We start from the raw sequence: 23,494 nt of genomic DNA, 5'->3' as shown, positions 1-23,494 counted from the left end.
TCCCCAGGAAGAACTCTGCACTCAGCTGCCCCCAAGCTTTCTCTAAATTCCACCAAATCTTCCTTATCATTTCCTGTCTTGTTTTGTTTTTCCCCTTTATTCTCACTTTACTAGATTGGAAGTGTCCTAGGTTTAGTCACTTCTTATTACATATACTAAAAGGTACCCATATTCAACATCAAATGTCACTTGCTACCATTTTCCATTCCAAGAAATAATCCTCTGTGTTTACGTGAGGCAGCATTGATGGTAGACATAGCTGCGTTCCATTTTGTTCTTGTGACCTAAAAGACAGAGGTAAAAACTTGTGTCGCAGATGATTAGAGGCTACAGACACTTCATTTTATTCTTTCAGTTTATTTTGGAGTCCCTCCCCATCCCACTCCCCCCCCCCTTTTTTTTTCAGATCTCGAACATTTTTCTTGTCTTAAGGAATTCTGCAGAGCCTTCTCATTATCCCGCTCACACAGGGAACCTAGGAGCCCCATTTGACAAACGCAGGAATGACTGAGATGAATGACTCCCTTTTCCCGGCGTCCTCTCAAAGGTGTGCGTCCCTATCTTTCCGAGCTCGGACAGGAGGTAGTGTAGGAAGGCCCCTTCCTCGCAAACACAAAACTGCAGCAGCGGAGGAAGCTGGCGGGTGTTGACAGCTCAGCGGTTCTGGGTAGGGCCGGGCCGTGAGTCGCGACAGTGACCGGAGCGGGACAGTCGCAGGGCCGCAGTAGAGCCCGTGCGCATGGGCAGAGCAGCACCCCATCCCTCGCAGCCCTGCCCCCCACTGCAGGTGAGCGCAGAGCGGAGGCCCCCGCTCGCCCCCCCACCCCCAGAGTGACGTCATGCCTCTGGACCGCGTTCCGGCTCCGCCCCTGCAGGCAGAGCCCGGGGCCCCTCGACTTGGCGGTGGGAGCGGGTCGGGGGGCGGTATCTTGCGGGCTGCGGCAGGCTGAGGGGCGGGGAGGCCCTCGGGGGGCTCCCGCAGAGCCGCGCGCCACAGCAGGCCGCGCCCAAGCGGCGCTGGGGTCTTGCCCCCGCACACCTGCCCGGCGCGCCGCGAGCCTAGGCCCGCGGGGTCCGCGCTGGGTGCCCCGCGGGATAACTGGAGCTCAGCCCCCCTCCGCTGTCCATCTCCGCCGAGGAGCCAATCGCCCGAGAGCGCCTCGGCCGCACCTCTGGCATCTGTGACAGGCACGAGGCGCAGCCTATAGGCTTGGGACCCCGTCCCGCTGGGCAGGGGGCCGGAGCCAATGAGCGGCGTCGCAGGTGGGTGGAGGGAGCGGACCTCGGGAAGGTAGCTTCGCCGGGTTGCTAACGTCTTCCCGGGGAGATGGGCGCGCAAACGGACCAGTGGGTCTGGGGGCGGCGGTGACGGGCGTGGAGTTGGCCCAATGAGGGCCGGAGTGGGAGGGGCGGCTCGCAGCGGCGTCGCCGGAGGAGCCCCGCGGAGGTAGCGGTGGGCGCGGGACCGAGGCGGAGTCCGTGGTCGCGGCTCCGGGCGTGCGCCGGCGCCACCGTCTTCGGCCGAAGGTGAGGGGCGCGGAGCCCCGGCCCGCGCGCGGCGTCGGGGCTGGGCGGCTCGTGGGAGGCGGGCGAGGGCTCGGGGCTGGGGCCGCGGGCGGCCCCGGGGCAGGCGCCGAGCGGCGGCCGGGCAGCGGGGAGGGGTCTCCGGGGCGGAGGTCGTGCCGAGGGGACTAGGGGTTCGAGGAGTGATGAATGACCCGATAGGTGCCCCGGGGGCGTCGGAGGTTCTGGGAGGGGCGGAAAACCGGGAGCTCCAGGCGAGCCCGTCTGCGGGGTAGGGCCTGGGGGCGGGCGGGGGACCCTCGGAGGTCCACTCCGGAGGGGCTGGGATGGAGGGCCGGTGTGGCAGAGTGGGAACCGGGGGCGTTCGTGGGGGGGCGGATTGGGTCGGGGACGCCCGCGGCGGTGCCCCCGAGAGGGCCGATGAGCCGGGGCGGCGTGGGAGATCCGCACCCGGCCGGGGCGAAGGGCCCTGGGTGGGCTAGGCCGGCCGGGGCGAAGGGCCCTGGGTGGGCTAGGCCGGCCGGGGCGAAGGGCCCTGGGTGGGCCAGGCCGGCCGGGCTCCGCGAGGGCTGAGGGCGGGAGCGCGCCCCGCGCTGCTGGGACCGGGCGAGCCGAGCGCGCGGCGGGTGGGTCCCGGGAGCCGGCCGAGCCGCCGGGGTGGGAGGGGGCTTCGGGGTCGGGGGTGGGAGGGCGGTGTCCGCTCCGGGCCCTCACGGCGCGGCCCGGGCGTTTGGGGTCTGGGTGGGGGTGGGGGGCAGAGCGGGGGAAGGCGGGAAACGCGGCGGGGGCGCGTGGCCGCGGGACGGCCTGGGGGAGGGTCAGCGGGTCCCTTTATTGTGCGGGCGACCGGGAACGGCTCGTGGCAGCCTCCTCCTGGCTCTCTGCAGTGGGGGTCGCACACTCGGAGGGCCGTAAAAGCGAACCGGAGTGCTGTTGGAGGGGAAGCTGGACCTGCGCCCCCGCGGAGTCCTGTCCTTTAGTGAGGTTTTGTGGGCCTGGGGGAGCGGCTGCGGCCCGGAACCCGGGAGACTGGCCCCAGCCCGGCCTGCCGAAACCCGGGCTTTGGGAAGGCCACTGGAGACTCTCAGGGTCTGAGCCAAGCCCGTGAGGCTCGGGTCAAGTGGCCCCGCTCCTGACCGTTATCTGTGCCTTGGGCCCACTGCAGCTCCCTCGGAGATCACTGCGGTTGATGGCAGTGGGGGTAGGGTGGGGTGGCTTGGGGGTAGGGTAGGGGGAAAGTAGGCGGGGTAGAGCCGGACTGCAAATGAAACAAAGACTGTTTTCGCCGAATAATCTATTAAATATAATACTTTTGTCTTCGCTAAGATTTTGCATTTTAACATTGGAATTGAGAATGTTTTTTGCATCCAGATTAATATTCTTGGTGCTGCCTCGAAGTTGAATCTTTTTATTGCCTTCATCAATCTGTCCTTATTTATTATTCCTGTGGAATCATGCTTTTGATACTTAAGTGTGCCCTGTCTGTCTCTGGTTCTGCATAAGTGGCCATTTTATGCAGCTCCGTACTTCTGCATCTTAAATTCAGTTCTTTCTCATTCTTATCTAGAGAAAGCATACGGTGGAGTTGTGCTAGATAGCATGCGCTTTTGTGACCTTAGAGCTTGGCTTTTTATTTGGGCTGTTTAGGAAAATCATTACAATGGAGAGAGACTGAATGGGAGGCGAGATGGAGGAAATTTCGAAAGACGCTTGTATTGTGAATGACTCGATGCGTCAGGGGTTCACGTACTTTATGGTATGAAGATTAAAATTTCGTCTAACGCTATTGAGAGTGCAAACCTTAAATAGCCTTCTCTTACATTTGGTCTGTGTTTGTGCTTATTTCATTAAGCACAGTGATGATACACTTACAGACTAACATGTCCCAGTAATGTAAGTGACCAAAATAGTGTTATACAAATTGAGAGTACCTTGTTTGAATTCTTAGAGAGATATGCTAATATACATGATCCATCCATCGTTTTAGTCTAGCTTTTTATATGTAAGATATTCTTAAAGTTGTTTTCCTGTGTCCATACCAATATTAGTTGCTAGAAGGCAGTTGAGAAATTTTCTGGGTGGCTTTTTATTGGGATGTCAAGAAATAGCCTACAGAACGACGGTTCCTGGGGTGTGTATCTAAAACTGAGGAAGGGGATGGCTTTTGCTCTGCAGGGATTCATACACAGATAGATGGTTTAGCCATAGTTAAGCAGTTATTTCCAGTCAGACCCAAAACCTTCAAGGTGATAACACGCCTTCTGCAAAGAGGTTCCTGCTTATTCCCTCCCCCCCAAAGTATTCGTAGTTTTTAAAATAAATATTTGTTAGGTTGTGCTAGGGTGTTGAGCCATAATTGACAGGATTTTTATTCATTGGAGAAACAGTATATATTGTTTTTAGATTCCTTCCAAAATTTCACCCTTTTTTCCATGGTTGCAGCATACTGTCAGGAGCTGAACTCTGTTTGATCCTAACTGTGCTCCTGTTAGAACGTGACCTTGGCCAATTTTGACTTTCTCTGCATCTTAACCTCCATGTCTTTAAAATGGAGCTTTGAAGCGGTGCATACTTGTTGGGGATGTTATGTGGATTAAGAAATAATATGTATAGAACTGAGGTTGTGGAGTGGTGGAGCCCTTGTCTTGCATATGTGATGACCTGAGTTCAATCCCTGGCATCTAACATCACATGGTCCCCACAGCATAGCCAGGCAATAGTTGGGAATAGCCCCTGGGTACTGTTGAGTGTGACTCAAAATAGAAAAAAAAAAGACTTGATATAAGTAGACTGTTTAGAATAGTACCTGATCATAATTAGTGGTCTATAATAAGTGTTTACTGTTTTTAAAACTAAAATATCTTTTCTACAAGGTAAGCATTTGAGAGTGATTAAATACCAGTATGATAAAGATCTGGTACTACATGTACAATGGAAGAAAAATATACAGTGTATTTAGCTATCACACATGAAGAGTTAGAGATGAACACTTTCTGCATGATCTCATGAATTCTATTAAACAACATTATGAGTATTGCTCTGGTCCAGTGCAGAGGAAGGCAAGAATTCTAGAAAACCATGCAAAATGCTAGAAAAAGAATTAAATTGAGTTAAATTACATTGATCTGAACAGGCCTTTTAGTTTTAATTTAGATATTCCTTTAAAATTAAGAACCGTTATAACTTAATTTCAGTTAAGTACGTTTAACTTAAATTTAAATGTAAATTTAATTAAAGAACTGTAATAACTATCAAAGTTATTGATAGTTGAGTTTTAGACATCTAATAGTTCAGTACCAAATCCCTCCACCAGGGTCCTCATACTCCATTGCCTGCCCTTCCCCCACCACACACACACCTTGACAGGCACATGGCAAAGCTCCTGTGGGGGGTTGCAGCTTAGATCTCATGTTTTCACTGTTGTTGAGCCAGTGTTTCAGTTATATGGCTCTATCACTCTCCCACATCACCAGTATAACTGAAGCCCTGACCCCTGCTCCCCATTACTTCCCTTCCTCATCATCTATCCCCCCCCTTGATTTCTTTCCTTCTCCCTGTACTCTGGAGGTCAAGGGTGATCTAGGCATCCTCCCTTTACTACATTATATGAGAAGAACTTTTTCAAGGGTTGCATATGGATCAGGATTTGAAGAAAAAAGTAGTTTTTTGGTTGTGGAGGAAGTTCAGGTTTCCTATAAGTGTAGGGACCATCTGTGTAATTAATAGGTATATTATCTATATTCAACAAGTATAGTTCCCATCCTCCAGACTCGTTGTATAACAGGAAGCAGTTTCAGTTGTAGAAAACTCTGAAAAAGTAATTAGAGGGCAGTAGCCAGTGAAGATCCAAAAAAATTTTTTTTCTTCAAAAACACATTGGTGGGCTGGAGCGATAGCACAGCAGGTAGGGCATTTGCCTTGCACGCGGCCAACCCGGGTTCAATTTTCAGCATCCCATATGGTCCCCCGAGCACCACCAGGGGTAATTCCTGAGTGCAGAGCCAGGAGTAACCTCTGAGCATCGCCGGGTGTGACCCAAAAAGAAAAAAAAATACATTGGTATATACAATTTCCTCCCACAAAATCTGGAATCAGTTTGTAATTACACTTTATTGAAGTAATGGTTTTTTTTCTTAATTTTTTTCTTAAATTACAAGCCTTTTTCCACTTAGAAAAATTACTGATGTATTTTAAATGCACCAGGTTTTTTTTTTTTTCCATCTATAGGCAGCTACACCTGGCAGTGTTTGGAGGGAGAACCATACCTTGTCAGGGATTCAACCTGGGGCTCCAACTTACATGTTTCAACCCTTTGAAACCCCTAAATTATACTGATTTGATAAAATCAATTTAAAATTTATGAAGTTTTACATAAAGATCTCAAGAACTGATCTGAATTATTCTAATTTTTTTTCTTAAATTACAAGCTTTTTTCCACTTAGAAAAATTACTGATGTATTTTAAATGCACCAGTTTTGGTTGGTTTTTTTTTTTTTTTTTTTTTTTTTGCATCTATAGGAGGCTACACCTGGCAGTGTTTGGAGGGAGAACCATGCCTTGTCAGGGTTTCAACCTGGGGCTCCAATTTATGTGTTCCACCCTTTGAAACCCCTAAATTATACTGATTTGATAAAATCAATTTAAAATTTATGAAGTATTATATAAAGATCTCAAGAACTGATCTGAATTATTCTAATTTATACTCACTAAACATAAGCATATAATTGCATACTCAATGCAAAATTAAAGAAATGCATTCATGACTACTGGTAGGTTCCTAAATGTTATGTGGGGATTTGCAGCTTATACCTAAAAAGAATAATACGAAAAACTTGCCATATTTTGTTATTGTTGGAAATTTCCTCTCTGTTCTGTTTCTGGTTTTGGATTGCATATGACAGTCTTAGGGTTTACTCCTGCTCTGTGCTCAGATCACTCCTGGGGTTCGTATGTGGTTTAGGATATTGAACCCAGGTCTGCTGCATGCAAGGGCCCACTGTACTGACTCTCTGGCCCAGATATTTTCTCTTTTAATAGACTCCTTCATAAAGACAGAATTTGTGTCCTGTCTGTCTCCAGATTGATCTAGGACTCTTCTCACCTCAGAGCCATGCTTCTGATCAAGGTGTTATACAGGCAGAAAAATGTATAGTCTTTGTACATTATTATTAATCTTAGTAGAACAGTTCCTAGAGGTAATGGGAATTTGAATATACCAATCTTTAGATTATTTAGAATATTTTTCTGTAAGAAATCAAATGCAAGGTTAATTGCAAAACGTGTTAGCAATTTTATTTGTAGAAGGTTTAAAAAAAATCAGAGCTACATCCAGTGATTCTGGAGCGGGGAAATGACTAGGATGCTGGGGATAAAACTCAGGGTCTCAAACACGCAAGGCATCTGCTCTAACGTTCGAACTATCTCCCTTTATGTTTCTTTTTTTCCTGGATGATGTTTTAACATATTCAAGTGTAAGATAACGTTGGTTTGTCCATTCTTATTTTTTTTTTAAATTTATTTATTTATTGAATCACTGTGGGAAAAGTTACAAAGCTTTCAGGTTTAAGTCTCGGTCATGCAAATATCAAACACATTTTCCTTTACCAATACTTATTTTTCACCACGGAGAACCCCAATAACCCCCCCAACCCTCCCAATGCCTATGAGGCAGATGAATTCTAGTTAACACTCTCTCTACTTTGATTCGATTCATTATTTCGACAAAAGATGCACCATTATTATTTAGAGTTTACACCCCCAAATCAGACATGCTGAAAAGACATTGTGAAATAATTTGTTTTCTACAGCTGGTCACAAGAATTAAATGATGTCGCGCGATTTTGGATTCTGGTATTTTACTTATTAACCTTGGAACTATTTCTGCTGAGAGTCAGATAATTACGAGATTGGTTTCTGTGCTCTGGAGCCATGGCCGTGCTGGAGAGCCGCTCGTGGGGAACAACTCGTGACTTTGGTAGGGCGTGAAGGACGAGCTGGGAACGCCCCCCCTTCCCATGAGGTTTTAGTTGCCCCATCACGACCAGCTCACACTTGGCTTTCCACAACGCTCCGAAGCGGCTGCCATCTTTCTTTCCAGAGTGGTTTGTCCATTCTTCCTTGCCACGGGGAGCTTAGGCTTATCGGGTTACACCCATCACAGTGCTCCCGAGTCACTCCCATTACTCTGTTTATCTGTAAACTCTTCTCTGTGCTCTCCTCCCCAGGCAGTTAATCACCTTTTTCCCTAATCAGATTCTGTAAGATCAAATCCTCTTAGGATATGAAACTTGAATTGTAATTTAAATATTGCTTTTCTCCATCTTTTATATAGTCTACCTTAAAGCAATGTCCTTTCTGTATGGACACAGGAAGACAGTTGATATTATGCTTTGTAACTTGGGAGTTGATTGATGCCGAATGAGAGCCCGGCAAGCTACCGAGAGTATTCGATATGCCAGACACAGTAACAACAAAGTCTCCAATGGAGATGTTACTGGGCCCGCTCAAGCAAATCGACGATCAACGGGAGGGCCTTTACCTTTACCTTAATATTTACTCCTGGGCATCTTCTTTCTTGATTCAGTTGCCCTTAGTTCCTAGCGTCTCAAAAGCAGGGTCCCGACGAGGGACTGAATGGACCCAGGGCAAGCTGTGAGCTACCCCGGCATCGAAATGGGCCAGGCCAAAGTGCCATGTATGATACTCAACTATATGATCAGCTATAAGCATGATCATGGACAAATTCATGGACAAATGCTGTCATCCAGAAGTAACGATGAGACTAGGACTGTGCTGGGGTTAGGAAGACTGACCTGGCCTGAGACTGCGATATATATATATATATATATATATGAATATAAAGTGAGATATTAAAAGTAGATTTACTACAGCTATTTAAGTGAATTACTAGCTGAGGAAAGCACACCCTCGTTGGGATCCCACTCCTAAGCTATCTCCTAGTAATCTGGATTTGTTAATGTTCAACCTACCTTTGTATTGCTATATAAACTAAGACTGTAAGAGTGGAGGGGGCAGAGTCAGAAGTGAGAGGGGCTCGGGCTCGAGAGAGTGAACCAGAAGGGGAGTGAAGATTGGAATAAACCACAATTGACACCAATCAGCCTGGCCCTCGCCATTGACCTCCTTGGGGTGGGAGAAGCGGCCCAAGACCACCAAACGCAGGTGGCAAGAAAGATAGAGTGCCGCTGGCCTTTTGAAAACACACATCCAAGCCTATAGTCATTAAAATAGCAACGCATTCTTAAATTGGTTTATACATTAATCTAGACTGTTACTGATTTTCAATGCTTTTTCCTGCCCAAGCATACAATTTAGTAACTGCTGCATACCATGGCAGCCAAAGTCCTGTGGAGTGTTGGTTCTCAAACTGTGGTCCCAGGATCAGCAGCATCAGCAGCACGTGAAATTTGTTAGAAATGTAGATTTCTGGGCTCCAAGTTATTTGGTAGAAACCAGGCAGATGGGACCAGGTAACCTGTATAAGCATTTTAAGTGCAGCGGATGCACATACCAGAGTTTATATCGGGTTTATATTGCATTACATTATAACAATTTTTGTAGGAAATTAACTATTTGGTTCTAGCAAATTCATATTACTGGTGAAAGAACTAGTAATTATACCCATTATCGGTGAGTAATCTCCTACAAGTTATGTCCCTTTACGGATCTGAAGAGAGTTATAATGTCCTTAGCAAAGCAGATAGTCATGGAAACCATGCTTGGTTTCCATATACTGAAGTTTGGCCTTTTTAACGATGGAATCAAATCACACACAATAAAAATAATGTCAGGTGGACATTCAGAAAGGTGAGCAATGATTGTATAATTTGGCCTTTTGTTTGAGGGTGGGATGCTCAAGGCTTACTCGTGACTCTGCTCAGGGCTCCCTCCTGGCAGTGCTGAGGAGACCATGCACAGTGCCAGGAACCAGGGACCGCCTGCTTTCTGCCAGGCAAGAGCCTTACTCCCTATGCTATCTCTAAATTCCTAAAATAATTGTCTTTTGGTTGAAAAATCTAATTGTACAAAATGGAAGGAAAGGTAGCTTTGAACAATTTTTATAAGCCATTATAAGCCAACTATAAACGGGCGCTAAATAAACCAGTTTGGGTTTGAGAGATCTTAATTGTAAAAGTCATAGAACGGTGCTTTCCTCAGTGTGACCTGAGGTTGTGAATGGTTCCTTCTTCTGGAATATTCTACCTTGAATATAATGGGTTCTAAAGAGGCATAAGCACATTCAAGTCTCTTTAGAGATGAGAGATTAGGGTAGAGAAGTGGTCTTGAATGATGGACAGGATGCTGAAGAGGAGGACAGAGAGGACTGGGGAAACAGCTGCAGGAATGGGAATGGGACCTGAATGGTTTACTCTCGTAAACTTTTTTTTCAAATTATTTTATTATTTTGTTTTTTTAAATTTTTATTAGTGAAACACCATGAGGTTAAGGCTGTTAGAAGAAGCCAAATTAGGCTTGTCCCCTATGACATTGTTTGATCACATCAAGCCCACAAGAGTCCTCTTGGAAAAACTACAGGAGGACCAATTCGTAAGGAGGTGCTTGAGTCTGCTGTCTGCAGGTAGAATTGGAGCATATTTTAGAACTGATCCTTTTAATATCCTTCTAGCAGTTATGTGTTTCTTTAGTGGTATCATCTGGTACTGCTTTTATTATGAATCGTTTTCTTTTTTCTTTCCCATTTTAAACTCCCCATTTGTGGCAAGAATGAAAGAAAAGACAAAAAAGAAAAAGTCAAATTAGAATGTTTTTTCCATTTGCTTGTTTTTTTAGTTCTCAGTCTTGAGTATGGGAGTATGTCTTGAGTGGTTTTAGATCACGAGAGTCATAATTTATGGTCACTCTTAATATATACATTGGAAACTATTAGTAATGGCCAAGAAGAGGAATATCTAGCTCCTTAACTCAAATGATATTTTTTGGTTTAAATTTAGAGACTAATACTTTTGTTTCCTTTTTTATTGAGGTATTAATGGTTTATGACACTATACGTTTCAAATTTAAAATTTCTTTTTTAGGAGGGTGTACCCAGAAATGCTTAGGGTTTACTTCAGGCTCTGTGCTCAGGGACTGCTGCTGGTGGGCTCTGGGGACCTTTTGGGATACTAGGGATCGAACCCAGGTCAGCTGTGTGCAAGGCAGACAGTTGTGTTATACTTCCTGTTGTACTTCCTGTTTTACTTCCTGTTGTACTATAGCTCCAACCCCAGGATCATAATTCTTACGTAGTAATAACATATCACACCATACCCACTACCACTGAATGTCTAATCACTACCTACCGCTAACCAGTCAGTTCTCTACATATTTTACCCACCACACTTCATCTCTAGTAACACCATTCTGTTGTCAGAGTGTAATGGTTTGTTTTTGTCTGCTTTGTTTCTCTATATTCCCCGAATGAATGCATTTATATGGTATTTGTTTTCACCCCCTGATTTAATTTACTTAGTATAATCCCCTTAGGGTCCATAGATGTTGCTGAAGGTGGCGATCTTTTATGGTTGAGTAGTATACCTATACAGCACATCTTCTTTAATAATCCGTTGTCTTGCTCTGTTTATTTTGTTTATTATGAATGGTGCAACATTGAGCGTAAGGTGCATATCTTTTCAAATTAGTGTTTTAATTTTTGCCGGTTACTACCCAGTTGTGGAACTGCTGAATCATGGCATCTCTCTCTTTCTTTCATTACCTCTCTTTCTCGCTCATATATTTTAGAAACCTTCATGCTATTTTCCATAGTGACTGCAGTAATTTACATTTCCTTTAGCAAAGCACGAGAGTTTCTTTTTATGCATATCCTTGCCTACAGTTATCATTTGTAGGCTTTTTATAGTAGCTAAACCAAATGGTTTGAGGTACAACATTATGCATTCTATTACAAAATACGTCTTCAGGAAAAAATATGTGAATATTTTATATTTTTAAATATATGATTTGTTCTCCTTTTCTCTTAGAGGCAATTTCTTTTGGATCCTTCTGTTTACAATGGCACAGAGAACTGGACTTGAAGATCCAGAGAGATATCTCTTTGTGGACAGGGCTGTCATCTACAACCCTGCCACTCAAGCTGATTGGACTGCTAAAAAGCTAGTTTGGATTCCATCAGAACGCCATGGTTTTGAGGCAGCAAGTATCAAAGAGGAGAGGGGAGATGAAGTTATGGTGGAGTTGGCAGAGAATGGAAAGAAAGCAATGGTCAACAAAGATGATATTCAGAAGATGAACCCACCGAAGTTTTCCAAGGTGGAGGATATGGCAGAATTGACATGCTTGAATGAAGCTTCTGTTTTACATAATTTGAAGGATCGTTACTATTCAGGACTTATCTATGTAAGTATTCCCTCTAAATAATCATGCGAGTTGGTGATTAAAAATTAATGTAAATTGTACATACTTTCATGATCAGATGAAAATATGAAACTACACGCACTCTCTTAAAATAACTTTCTGTTATGCTTGCCCAACTCTTGCTTTACTTTATATCTTAATATGGAATTGTAAATAATCTAATATGAATTAAATGTACTAACATGGTATTTGAAAATTTGTGTATTTTTTTTTTTTGCTTTTTGGGTCACACCTGGCGATGCACAGGGGTTACTCCTGGCTCTGCACTCAGGAATTATATTCCTGGCAATGCTCAGGGGATCATATAGGATGCTAGGAATCGAACCCGGGTCGGTCGCGTGCAAGGCAAATGCCCTACCCGCTGTGCTATCGCTCCAGCCCCAATATTTGAAGATTTGTAATCTATCCTGGAACACAGTAAGATTGGGGAAATGGAGGGCACCATGTGACAGAAAGAACTGAGAATTTAATATGATAATGAGTTGCATTAATAGGATACAGACACCAAATTGGTAAGAAATGCAGCTTACGTGCAGGGGCATAAAGTGAAAAGACTGTGATGATAAGTAAGAACATGCCCATTTAGTGCAGGGAAGTGAGAATGATCAACATTGAGGTTTTTAAGAGGAAACAGTTCAGGATGAGATTGGAAAGCTGGGGTTGTTTTGTGGTTAACAATTTGCCAAATATGTTGTAGTCACTGACATTGTAACTTACATGTAAGAGAAGTAATTGAAAATACAGGGACAAGATAGGAAACGTGCAAGGCAGATACTAAAAAAAAATCTAGAAGGACAAAATAGGTTTATTGGGAAGACAGTGAAAAGGCAGTGAATGCAAATTTAGAAATGGGAGGTAGAGTGAGAAGTTGGCATTGAAACGGTTTGAATTGGAAAGTGATTGTATTTTATGGAAGGGGTGTGATTTAATTTTTTATTATTTAAAAAATTTTATATTCAGTCACTGTGAATTTCAAAGTTATAAAGTTATTCATGATTGAGTTTTATACACACAGTGTTTCAATACCAATCTCTTCACCAGTGTTCACTTCCCTCCCCAATGTCCCTAGTTTCCGCCTGGCCCCCTAGCTGGCCTCTTTGACAGTCACTTTTTTCTTTGTTTCCTCTCTTGTTTCCCCTTTCAGGCACTGTGGTTTACAGTATATTATTACTGATAGGATATCATGCATATCACTTTAGGCATGTGTTTTTAAAGCATACACATAATTCAAAATTTAAGTAAATCAGAACTAGATTTTTCATTAGATCTAGCTCATTCAGCAAATATTTACTGAGCACGTAGGTGCTGTGTTCTGGTTGCAGGGACAGTTGGGTGAGCAGGGCAAATAAGATAACTCTCCATAATACATCCTCTAAGAAAATGAAATAGACTTTGGAATAGACTGAGTAGGACAAGGGCTTTCCACTGTAACTCAGTGGAAGGTCTTTGAGAAGTATCATTTGACTGATAGGAGAAAGCTGGGAAAACCTGAGGATTAAATAGTTCATCCCTAACCTTGCCGGAGTAGTTTCAGTTATGCCTAATGGTGTCTCACTTATTTTACTTTCAGAAGAAAAAATGAGTTACCAAGGTTGGGGATGACAGGTGGGCTTGAAGAGAATGGAAAGGGGGATAAGCTAAGGATAAGACTGGAGAACAACACTAAGGATCTAATTGAATCTGGATAATAAACAATGTGTGTGCCAACCACGTTTTGTCTGACTGGGTGGTTCTATTAGATTGTTGATTTGCCACCCAGGTCTGTGAAGGCAGAAGAACCTCCTCACTGTTCCATCTCTACTAAGATGCTGCCTCTTTCTCTTCTCTTCATGTTCAGATAAGTTCAAAGATACGGGAGAGAGGTTTGGAGAAAGGGTTGAATTGAGGAAGTGAAGGAAATGGAAAATGAAGTGATTGTGGTCAGACTTTAATGTTACTATTTAAGGTCTGAGAGGTGGGTCAATTTTAGATGCTGCCTGGTGCAGTAAACGTTGAAGGGCTCAGGTTGTAGAGAACTTCTGTTGTCATAACCAGCAAAATGTGGACAGCTGTACTGTAGGGAGAAATTATGTTCTTTTCTGCCATAATTTTCTCCATGATTCTCTCCTTTAGCCCTTGTAGTTGCTGCAAATAGCAGAGAGAAGAAAAAATGGAAAGGGGAGCTTGAGGAGTATTGGGAAGGAGTGAAAGAGAAGAGAGTTTATTTGTAGCCATTCCTTAAGAAAACTCTTTTAAAAATTTGTCTTTTGTGGGGGTAGTGGGAGGGATGCTGGGACCATTGATGGTAGGTAGAAATGGGCACTGGTGGAGGAATGGGTTCTTGACCATTGTATGACTGACATGCAAGCATGAAAGTTTGTAAGTCTGTAACTGTGCCTCATGGTGATTCACTAATAAAAAATTTAAAAAAAATTTAAATTGTCTTTTGTTAGGTTTAATTTAAAAAAATTTTTTTTCAAAAGAACTCAAGGACAGCCTACGTAAATTTTGAAACATTGCCCCTTTGGTCATTAAAATGTAGAGTCTGAGTTTTATTTGGGTTATTAAGTGATTACAACTCAAGTGAAGCAATGGGAAGATTATATTGTCATTATTAGAATGGATAAAGGATTCTTACCTGAGGAATTTAAAGAAATTGTATTAAGAGAATAGGACTGTGAACAACCTGATGGATGTGTATTGATTTTATTAAGTATCAATAGTTTTGTATGTATCATTTCAGTATTTTATGTGATGAAATCATGAAGTAAACATAGCACTTCATATTGAACTTTGATTATTGCATAGAGGAAAAGTGCATGGTATCTTTATTTACAAACTAACTCGCTGTTCTTATTAAAAAAAAATAAGGGGCTGGAGCGATAGCACAGCAGCTAGGACATTTGCCTTGCACACAGCCAACCTGGGTTTGATTCCCGACATCTCATATGGTCCCCTGAGCACTGCCAGGAGTAATTCCTGAGTGCAGAGCCAGGAGTAATTCCTCTCTGCATTGCCGGGTGTGACCCAAAAAGCAAAAGCCAACTATTTTTATTTAGTAGAATGACGGATAGCTATAGTTATTTATACTGGAGTGTTTGATAGACATTGTCTTGCAAATGAACAAAGTCTGTTGCTTTGCCAGTGATACAAATTGAATTTTCACATGAAAATTAGACTTTTGGGAGGGTTGCAAAGAGAGTATAGGATAAGATAGTTGCTTTATACATAGCTGATCCTGGTTCTATTCCACTTGGAATTGAATTTTGTGTATGGTCTAAGATAGGGATATTTTACATTTGATGGGGTGCAAGGTAGAAGGCAACCAATCTCAATCAAAAAAAATTCTGCACACAGGTTCAATCAGTATTAACATGTTAGTAATCTCTTTGTCCAAGGACCTAATGGCTCTAGGGTGAGATACACCAATCTTTGCACATTTTCCTCTAAGGAAACTTTTTTGTATAATTTTAGTGTCTTATTCATAGCAAGCATGGTCACGGTCACGGTCCTCCCGTTATTCATCGATTTGCTCAAGCGGGCCCTCTCAGACTCTGTGATCAGGGAATACTCCAGGTGGTAGCTCAGGGGGCATTATGTGGTGCTGACGATTAAACCTGTGGACTGCCTGCAAATCCAGTGTGTTAACCCCTAAACTATCTCTCTGGCCCACTTCATTGTTTTCTTAGGCATATTTTACGGTTATCGTTTACATTTCAGTATACTTTAGAATTTATTACTGCTTACACACATGTACTCACAAAGAGTCTTATTGCGATCCATTGTTTCTATAGATAATTTGAGTGAGAAAATGAGTTCTTTTCTCTTTTCCTTTTTGTGCAAGATCCAGTGGGACTCAGGGCTTTCTTTTGATTCTATGCTCAAGGGTCCCCCCCAGCAGGGCTTGGAGACTGTATATGGGGCCAAGGATTGAACCCAGATCAGCTGCATGCAACAGAAGTGCCCTATCCACTGTCTCCAGCTGCTGAAAATTAGTTATTTACAACATTTGATCTTTTTTTTTTCTTCTTTTTGGGTCACACCGGGCATGCACAGGGTTCACTCCTGGCTCTGCACTCAGAAATTACCCCTGGCGGTACTCAGGAAACCATATGGGATGCTGGGAATCGAACCCGGGTTGGCCAAACATTTGATCTTCTAATTCATAGGCATATCATTTTATTTCATTTGTATCATTTTATTTAACATTTTAAAGTGTTTTATCATTTTTTGTGTGGTGGTGAGTTTCTGAATACTCTGAAGATTTTAAATGTTTTTTTCTGGTTACTATTATGTTAAAACATGATTTTTTTTTAAATTTTGCAAATTTAAAGAACTGTAATTTTAAAAATGTTGATGATTGATTTTAGGCACATAATATTTCAACACTAATCCCACCACCAGTGTCAACTTCCTTCCACCGATGTTCCCATACTCCATCCTCCCCAGCCCTACTCCCAACCCCAGTCCTAACCCCAGTCCCTGACTGCCACCTTGACAGATACATTACAGAGTTCGCAGCTTAGGTGGTTGCAGCTTATATCTCATGTTTTCAGTATTGTTGAGTCTGTGCTTTGGATATATACTTATACCACTCCCACATCACCAGTATAACCAAAGCTCCAACCCCCGTTCCTCTATTTCTTCTCTTTGATATCTTCTTCCTTCCCTCCTTGATTTCTTTCCTTCTCTGTCCTCCCTAAACTTTGTGGTTAGGGGTAATCTAAACATCCCCCTTTTGCTATATTACATTTCTTCATCCAGTTATTCTGGATGAATATATATAACATAGATAAGTGAGATCATTTCATGCTTATCTTTCTTCTAGCTTATTTCGCTTAACATGGTATCTGCTAGTTCCAATCAGGTCGCAGCAAATTGCATGATGAGTTCCTTGCAACCGCATGGTATTCCATTGTTTATATACACTACTTCTCCATAATCCGTTTATCTGTCATTGGACATGTAGGTTGATTCTCTGAGTACAGCAATGAATAATTTTGTGCATGTTCTTTTGAATGAAAGTTTTTATGTTCTTGTGGGTCGATGCCTCAAAGTGGAATTACGGGTCATATGGCAGTTCAACTGTAAGTTTACTGAAGTCTCTCTATACTGATTTTCACAGTGTTGAACCAGACAGCATTCCTACCAGCAGTGGACGAGAGTTCCTTTCTCACCACATCCCCACTAACTCTGATTGTTCCCACTATTTCTGTTATGTGCCATTCTCACTGGTATGAGATTGTAGATATCTCACTGTCATCTTGATTTGGATTTCTCTATTAATAAGTGATGCTGAGCATTTTTTCATGCGACCACTAACCATCTGCTGTCTTCCTCTAAGAAGCGTTAGTTCATTTCCTCTCCCCATATTTTTGATGATAGAGTTTTTGTCAGCACTTTACATATCCTGAATATCAACCCTTTATTTGATGTGTTGAATGTGGATTTTTTTTATAATTCAGTTAGCTGTCTCAGTTTTACCCCATGTTTCTTTGGCCATGCAGAAGTACTTTAATTTGATATAGTCTCATTTAATTTTTACTCTGTCACCTTTGCCAGTGGTATCAAGTTACTGAAGACACCTTTGAGGTCCAAATCTTAGAGCATCCTGCCTATATTTTTCTTAGTGAACTTTATAGTTTCTGGTCAGATCTCAAGGTCTTTGATTCACTTTGAACTGACTTTTGTGTAAAGTGTGAGATATGAATCCAGCTTTAATTTCTTGCATGTTGTTATCCAGTTTTCCCAGCACCATGTATTGAATAGGTAAGGCCATCTTTACTCCGTTTCATATTCTCAGCTCTTTTTTCAAAACTTACTTATATGCGCCAGTACTCCTAATATTTTTTTAATAAAAGTGGACATCCTTGTCTTATATCTTGTCTTATACCTGAGTGAATGCTTTCAGTTATTCTTGATACTGGCTGTTGGTTTGTTATAGATGGCTATTAGTATCTAGTATCTGAGAAAGGTTTCTTCCACCCCCCCCCCCTTTTTCTTAGCATGAATGGGTGTTGGATCTTATCAAAAGCTTCCTCTCCATCCATTGTTCTGATCATATCTTTACTTTTTACTAATGTGGTGTACTATGTTAATTGATTTGTTAACTGGGAGAAATCCCACTTAATTGGAAGCACTGTCCTCCTGTTGTTCATTGATTTGCTTGAGTGGGCCCAGTAACAGTTGTCATTGTAAGACTTGTTACTGTGTTTGGCATACCGAAAACGTCACGGGTAGCTTGCCAGGCTTTGCCGTGCGGGCGAGATACTCTCGGTGGCTTGCTGGGCTCTCCGAGAGGGGCGGAGGACCCCTGGCTGGCCGCATCTAAGGCAAACGCCCTACCTGCTGTGCTATCACTCCAGCCCTTAATTGGAATGTGTAATTTTTTTATACTCTTGGATTCTGTTAGCTGAGATTTTGTTAAGGATTTTTGCATCAATATTCATAAGGACATTGATCTGCAAGTTTCTTTTCTGGAAGTAATTTCTGTCTGCTTTGGGCATTAGTATAACGTTAGCTTCATAGAAGTGTTATGAAGGATTCCTGTGTCTTTGATATTTTGGAAGAGCTTAAGGAGTAAAGGCAGTAATCTCTGAAGGTTTGATAGAATACATCAGTGAATCCATATGGACTGGACTTTTGTTCTTGGGGAGAGTCTTAATTGTTCTTTTAATTTCCTTTCTTGTGATTGGCCTGTTTAGACTTTCTACTTCCTCTTCCTTCGGCTTTGGGAAATTACATGACTCTAAGAATCTATCCATTTCTTGTAGGTTCTCCAGTTTAAAAGCATAAAATTGTTCATATTAATCTCTTTATTTTTTGAATATCTGAAGAATTGGTCTTATTTCTTCCTTTTCCTCTCTGAGTCGTTTTATCTGAACATTTTTTCTTTTTTTTCCTGATGAAGGTTTATCTATCTTATTTATACTTTTGAAAAACCAACTCCTGGCTTCATTGATTCTTTGAATTTCTTTCTTGTCTTCTAGGTTGATTTCTGCTCTTTTTTTTTCCTTTTTGGGTCGCACCGGCGATGCACAGGGGTTATTCCTGGCTTTGCACTCATGAATTACTCCTGGCAGTGCTCAGGGGACCATATGGGATTCTCAGAATTGGATCCGGGTAGGTTGCATGCAGGACAAATGCCCTACCTGCTGTGCTATTGCTCCAGCCCCACTGCTCTAGTTTTTACTATTTCCCTCCTTCTATTACTTCTTGGGTTTGTTTGATGTTCCTTCTCCAGATTTTTGAGATGTGTGTTTAGGTTGTTGATTTGGACTTTTCTTTCTTAATGTAGGCCTGCATTGCTATGAATTTCCTCTTTAGTGCAGTTTTTTGCTGTGTCTTCATTTCCTCTTTAGTGCAGTTTTTTGCTGTGTCTTATAGATATTGGTAGCTTGTATCTTCATTTTCATTAATTTCAAGGAATCTTTTTATATCTTCCTGATTACTTCTTTGATTCAGCTGTCGTTTAGCAGTGTTTGTTCAGGTCCTAAGAGTTAAAAGTTTTCCCCATCTTCTTTCTGTGGTTAATTTCTGCTCTCAAGGCTTTGTGGTCAAAGCTTTGTATGATTTCTATGCTTGTAAAGTTATGTATATCTGACTTATGCCCTAATATGTGATCTGTTCTGGAAAATACTCCATGTGCACTAGAGAAGAATGTGTATTTTTGTTTGAGGGGATGGAGAGTTCTGTTTATGTCCAACAGTCCCAATTCTTTTTATCTCCTTGTTTAGGGTTCTTCACTAATGTTTCACCTTGTTGATTTGTCAAGTGGCAAAAGTGGAGTGTTGAAGTCTCCCAGTGTTGTTTCCATCAGTGTGTTTCTTTAGGTTTGTGAACAGAAGCTTTGCTGAGCCTTCATTTGGTGCAAAATTGTTGATGACAGTATTTCTTGATTTATTTTTCCTTTTACCAATCACTACTTCTAATTACTTTATGTTGAATACTATTGGCCGTCCCAGTTTTTTTTCCCCTTTCTTCCATCGGCTTGTATGATTGTTTTTATCCTTTTCACTCTGAATCTGTAATCTTATGAGTTTAGGTGTGTTTCCTGTAGATAGCAAATGGATGGATTTTTTTTTCTTGATCCAACCAACTATTCTGCCTTTTCACAGGGGAGTTTATTTAGTCCATTGATTTTGAGAAAGGTTATTGATATAAATGGCTCTATTGCCATTTTTGTGTATGTATGTGTGGAATCAAGTTGTTTTTGCAAAAGCCTATTTGTTTTTTATAGGTACCTTTTCAGTAATTCTTGAAGGATTGGTTTAGTTGTCAATAATGATGCCAGCTGTTGTTTGTCTGAAAAATTTCTTATTCTCCCTTAATTCTAAATAGTAGCTTGCAGGTTTGGAAATATTTTTATTCAGTACTTTGAATATATCATTCCTCTTTTTTCCTGGTTTGTCAGATGTCATATAAAAGGTCTGTTGTGATTCTTATGTTGGTTGCCTTATATCTGAGGGTTTTCTTCTCTTTTTTACCATATGGGGTATTGGGGATCTAACCATGAGGGGCTGTGTATGCAAGACAAGCGCCCTACTTGCTCTACTCATGCTCTGGTCCCTGATTGTTTTAAAAATAATTTTATATACTGACTTTATATTTAGTGGTAAATCTACTTCCTGACTTTAAATAGTTTGGCTTAGATTTTCTATTGTCATGTTCATGTTGACTGTGAACAATGACAGTTTTGTTTCTTCTTTCTCATTCTTAAACATTTATTTTGTTTTTGATTTGATTTAGATTTTTAGTAAATGTTCACTTAAAGTGATGATCAGAAGCATCTTGAGTAATTCCTGATTTCACAGATCTCTCTGACATTTTACCATTAGGAATGGCGTTTAGTATAATTTTGTTATTTTGATATTCTTTATCACATTTAGATTTTTTTCTAGTTTTTACTTCGAGTGAATACATTTTTTAAATACTGGTTGAGGAAAAATTTTTAATGGTTTATCTAATGTAAGATGTTCTACAAGTGTTTAATAAGATGAAAATTTTATCAATATCTAAGGAAATGAAATGTTTTGTTACAGTGGTGAATTGTGTATTTGAGTGTGTAAGCATTTAAGGACCAAGTATTATCTTCATGTATTATTAGATTCTTAGATGCCATGCGCTAAAATTTTGTTTTGGATTTTTCATATATACTCACAAATGAGATTGAAAATTATTCTTGTAGTCTTCTTGTCATATTTTTCTATCAAGACTTATAAATTGTGGGACATTCATCTGTGTGTTCTGAAATAATTTTGATAGGATTGCTGCTTTTCTTTTTAAAACACTAGTTTTCCTTGTGAAAAATGTATAGTAGATTTAGGACATTAATATTTTGAATTTTTTGTATCAGACTTGATCATTGTTTTTCTAGGATTTGTCTGTTCATTGACATTTTTAGTTTATTGGCATAAATTTGTAATACCCTCTTTATGTACGGTTTTATAGCAGTATTCTCTTTTGTTCATTCCTAATATTTGTCATTTATTTTACCCTATATGTGTGTATGGGCTGGAGCCATAGCACAGCAGGTAGGGTGTTTGCCTTGCATGTAGCCAACATGGCTGACCCGAGTTCGATTCCTCTGCCCCTCACGGGGAGCCCAGCAAGCTACCGAGAGTATCTCGCCTGCACGGCAAAGCCTGGCAAGCTCCCCGTGACGGATTCGATATGCCAAACACAGTAACAAGTCTCACAATGTTACTGGGCCCGCTGGAGCAAATCGATGAACAACGGGAGGACAGTGACAGTGATATGTGTGTATATATTATCAGAGTTTTTTTAGTTTTTTCAAAGAATATACTTTGATCTTTGTTGGACCTTTGACTTCATTGATTTCTTCAATCTATCCTCCCCTTCCTTTCTTCTTTGCTTTCTTTGTACTTAATTTTCTGCCCATCTGTCCATTATTCATGCATTTGTTTATCCTTTCTGTGAGTTTAGCTTGTCCTCTAATTCTTAAATCATTGATTTTCCCCACCAGCCAATCATTTTTCTATATGTGCATTTAAAGGCTAGGAATTTAAATGCTACATCTTCAGACCCATGTACTCCCTTGAATAAATACCTTGTTTGCTAGACTGTGTATTTCTTTGCTTGCCTATTTCCACTCTGGAGAAGTCTGTGGTCTCTCTTAAACACATAACTTCTCTCTCTCCTCCCCTCACATCTTTATAAATAGGTTTCAATAAAAACTATCCTGGTACATACACATAACACACACACAAATGTAGGCTACAAATTTCATTTTATGTAATATACTTTAGCTATATTCTACATGTTTCAGTATGCTGTGTTTTTGTTACCATTTTAGTTCAAAGTAAAGAGGATGTCTTTGTTGGCCATGTGGAGTAGTTAGAAGTAAATTGTTGACTGTCCAAACACAGGGGAATTTTTAGACTTATTTTGTTATTTCTAACATAGATTAAAAAACATATGCCCTGAATGATTTTATTCCTTTGAAGTTTTGTTAAGAATTGTTCATCTTGTTCATCTTAAGGCTGGCTCATGCTATGATCAATTTGGGTAAGAGGTCATTATATACTTGAAAAACAAGTATCCTGCTGATACTAGATACAGTATCCTGTATGTACAGTATTGTTCAATCTTACAAATGCTTACAGTTTAAAAAAATTTTATCTCCTTATCCTATCATTTACTGTTAAAATCCACTTCTTTGTAGTTCTGCCAAATTTTGCTGTATACATTTTGAAGCTGTTATCTCATGTGTACAATTGTATATTTTGTATAACTTTCTGATGAATCACCATAAAATGATCTTCAATTTCAGTAATGCTTCTTGCAAATTTACTTTGTTTGATTTTAGTCTTAGCTCTTTTCTTTTTGTATAGAATTTGCATGGTTCTTTGTTGCATAAAAATTTACTTTCACCTTTTTTGTCTTGATACTTAAGGCATGTCTCTTTTAAACAGTCTATAATTGTTATTTTTATATCTGATATAAAAACATTTGAACTAGAATATTTAATGTAAATATAAAAATTTTCAGTTTGAATTCATTATCTAGTTTATGCTTTCATCTGTTTTTTTCCCTTTTCTTTTATACCTTTTCATTACAATATTTTTATTCTATTTTTTCACTCCTTGTTAGTTTTTTATATGAATCTGCTATTCTTTTGGTTACTTCTTAGCTTTTACCTATGCTAACTTGTATAGTCTCTCAAGTTTCTCACTTATGGGTGAAGAAAGATCAGAATACTTGAACTGCATTTATTCCTTTCTCCCAAACTTAGGTGTTGCTGCTCTTTTAATTATATATGCTTGTATTTCTCTATAAGATACTTGATTTACTTTTTTTGGATGGGTGGGGGAAGGGTGCACACTCAGTGGTGTTGGGGGATCACTCCTGGCTCTATTCGAGGGGTCACTCCTGTCGTGGCTTGGGGGACTATATGAAGTGCTGTGGATTCAGTTTGGGTTGACTTCATGCAAGGCAAGCAGCCTACCCCCTGTGCTACCACATTGGCCCCTCACTTTTTAATAATAATTTGGTTTTAACCACTATACAAATTTTTTTCTATATTACTTAACTAACAGAAAGTGTCTGACAGTTTTATCTTTTCATTTTTTAAGCGATA

At 41.1% G+C, this 23,494-nt stretch overlaps 1 protein-coding gene across 5 annotated transcripts in view; it reads left to right on the top strand.

The window, feature by feature from the left end:
- The first annotated feature begins 1,282 nt into the window (after positions 1-1,282).
- MYH10 (myosin heavy chain 10) overlaps positions 1,283-23,494 on the top strand; it is a 165,157-nt gene continuing 142,945 nt past the window's right edge. For 4 of the 5 annotated variants that reach the window (XM_056115237.1, XM_056115235.1, XM_056115236.1 and 1 more), the window contains exons 1-2: positions 1,285-1,527; positions 11,523-11,898. In XM_056115237.1, the coding sequence (XP_055971212.1) occupies positions 11,554-11,898 (345 nt within the window). In that variant the 5' untranslated portion in view covers positions 1,285-1,527; positions 11,523-11,553. Of the gene's footprint in view, positions 1,528-11,522; positions 11,899-23,494 lie in introns of all 5 variants that reach the window. The other variant, XM_056115238.1, reaches the window with a different exon arrangement.

This window comes from Sorex fumeus, unplaced genomic scaffold (assembly GCF_029834395.1).
Source record: "Sorex fumeus unplaced genomic scaffold, SorFum_2.1 ptg000028l, whole genome shotgun sequence".
NCBI lineage: Eukaryota > Metazoa > Chordata > Mammalia > Eulipotyphla > Soricidae > Sorex > Sorex fumeus.
This window is presented reverse-complemented; position numbering and strand designations above follow the sequence as displayed.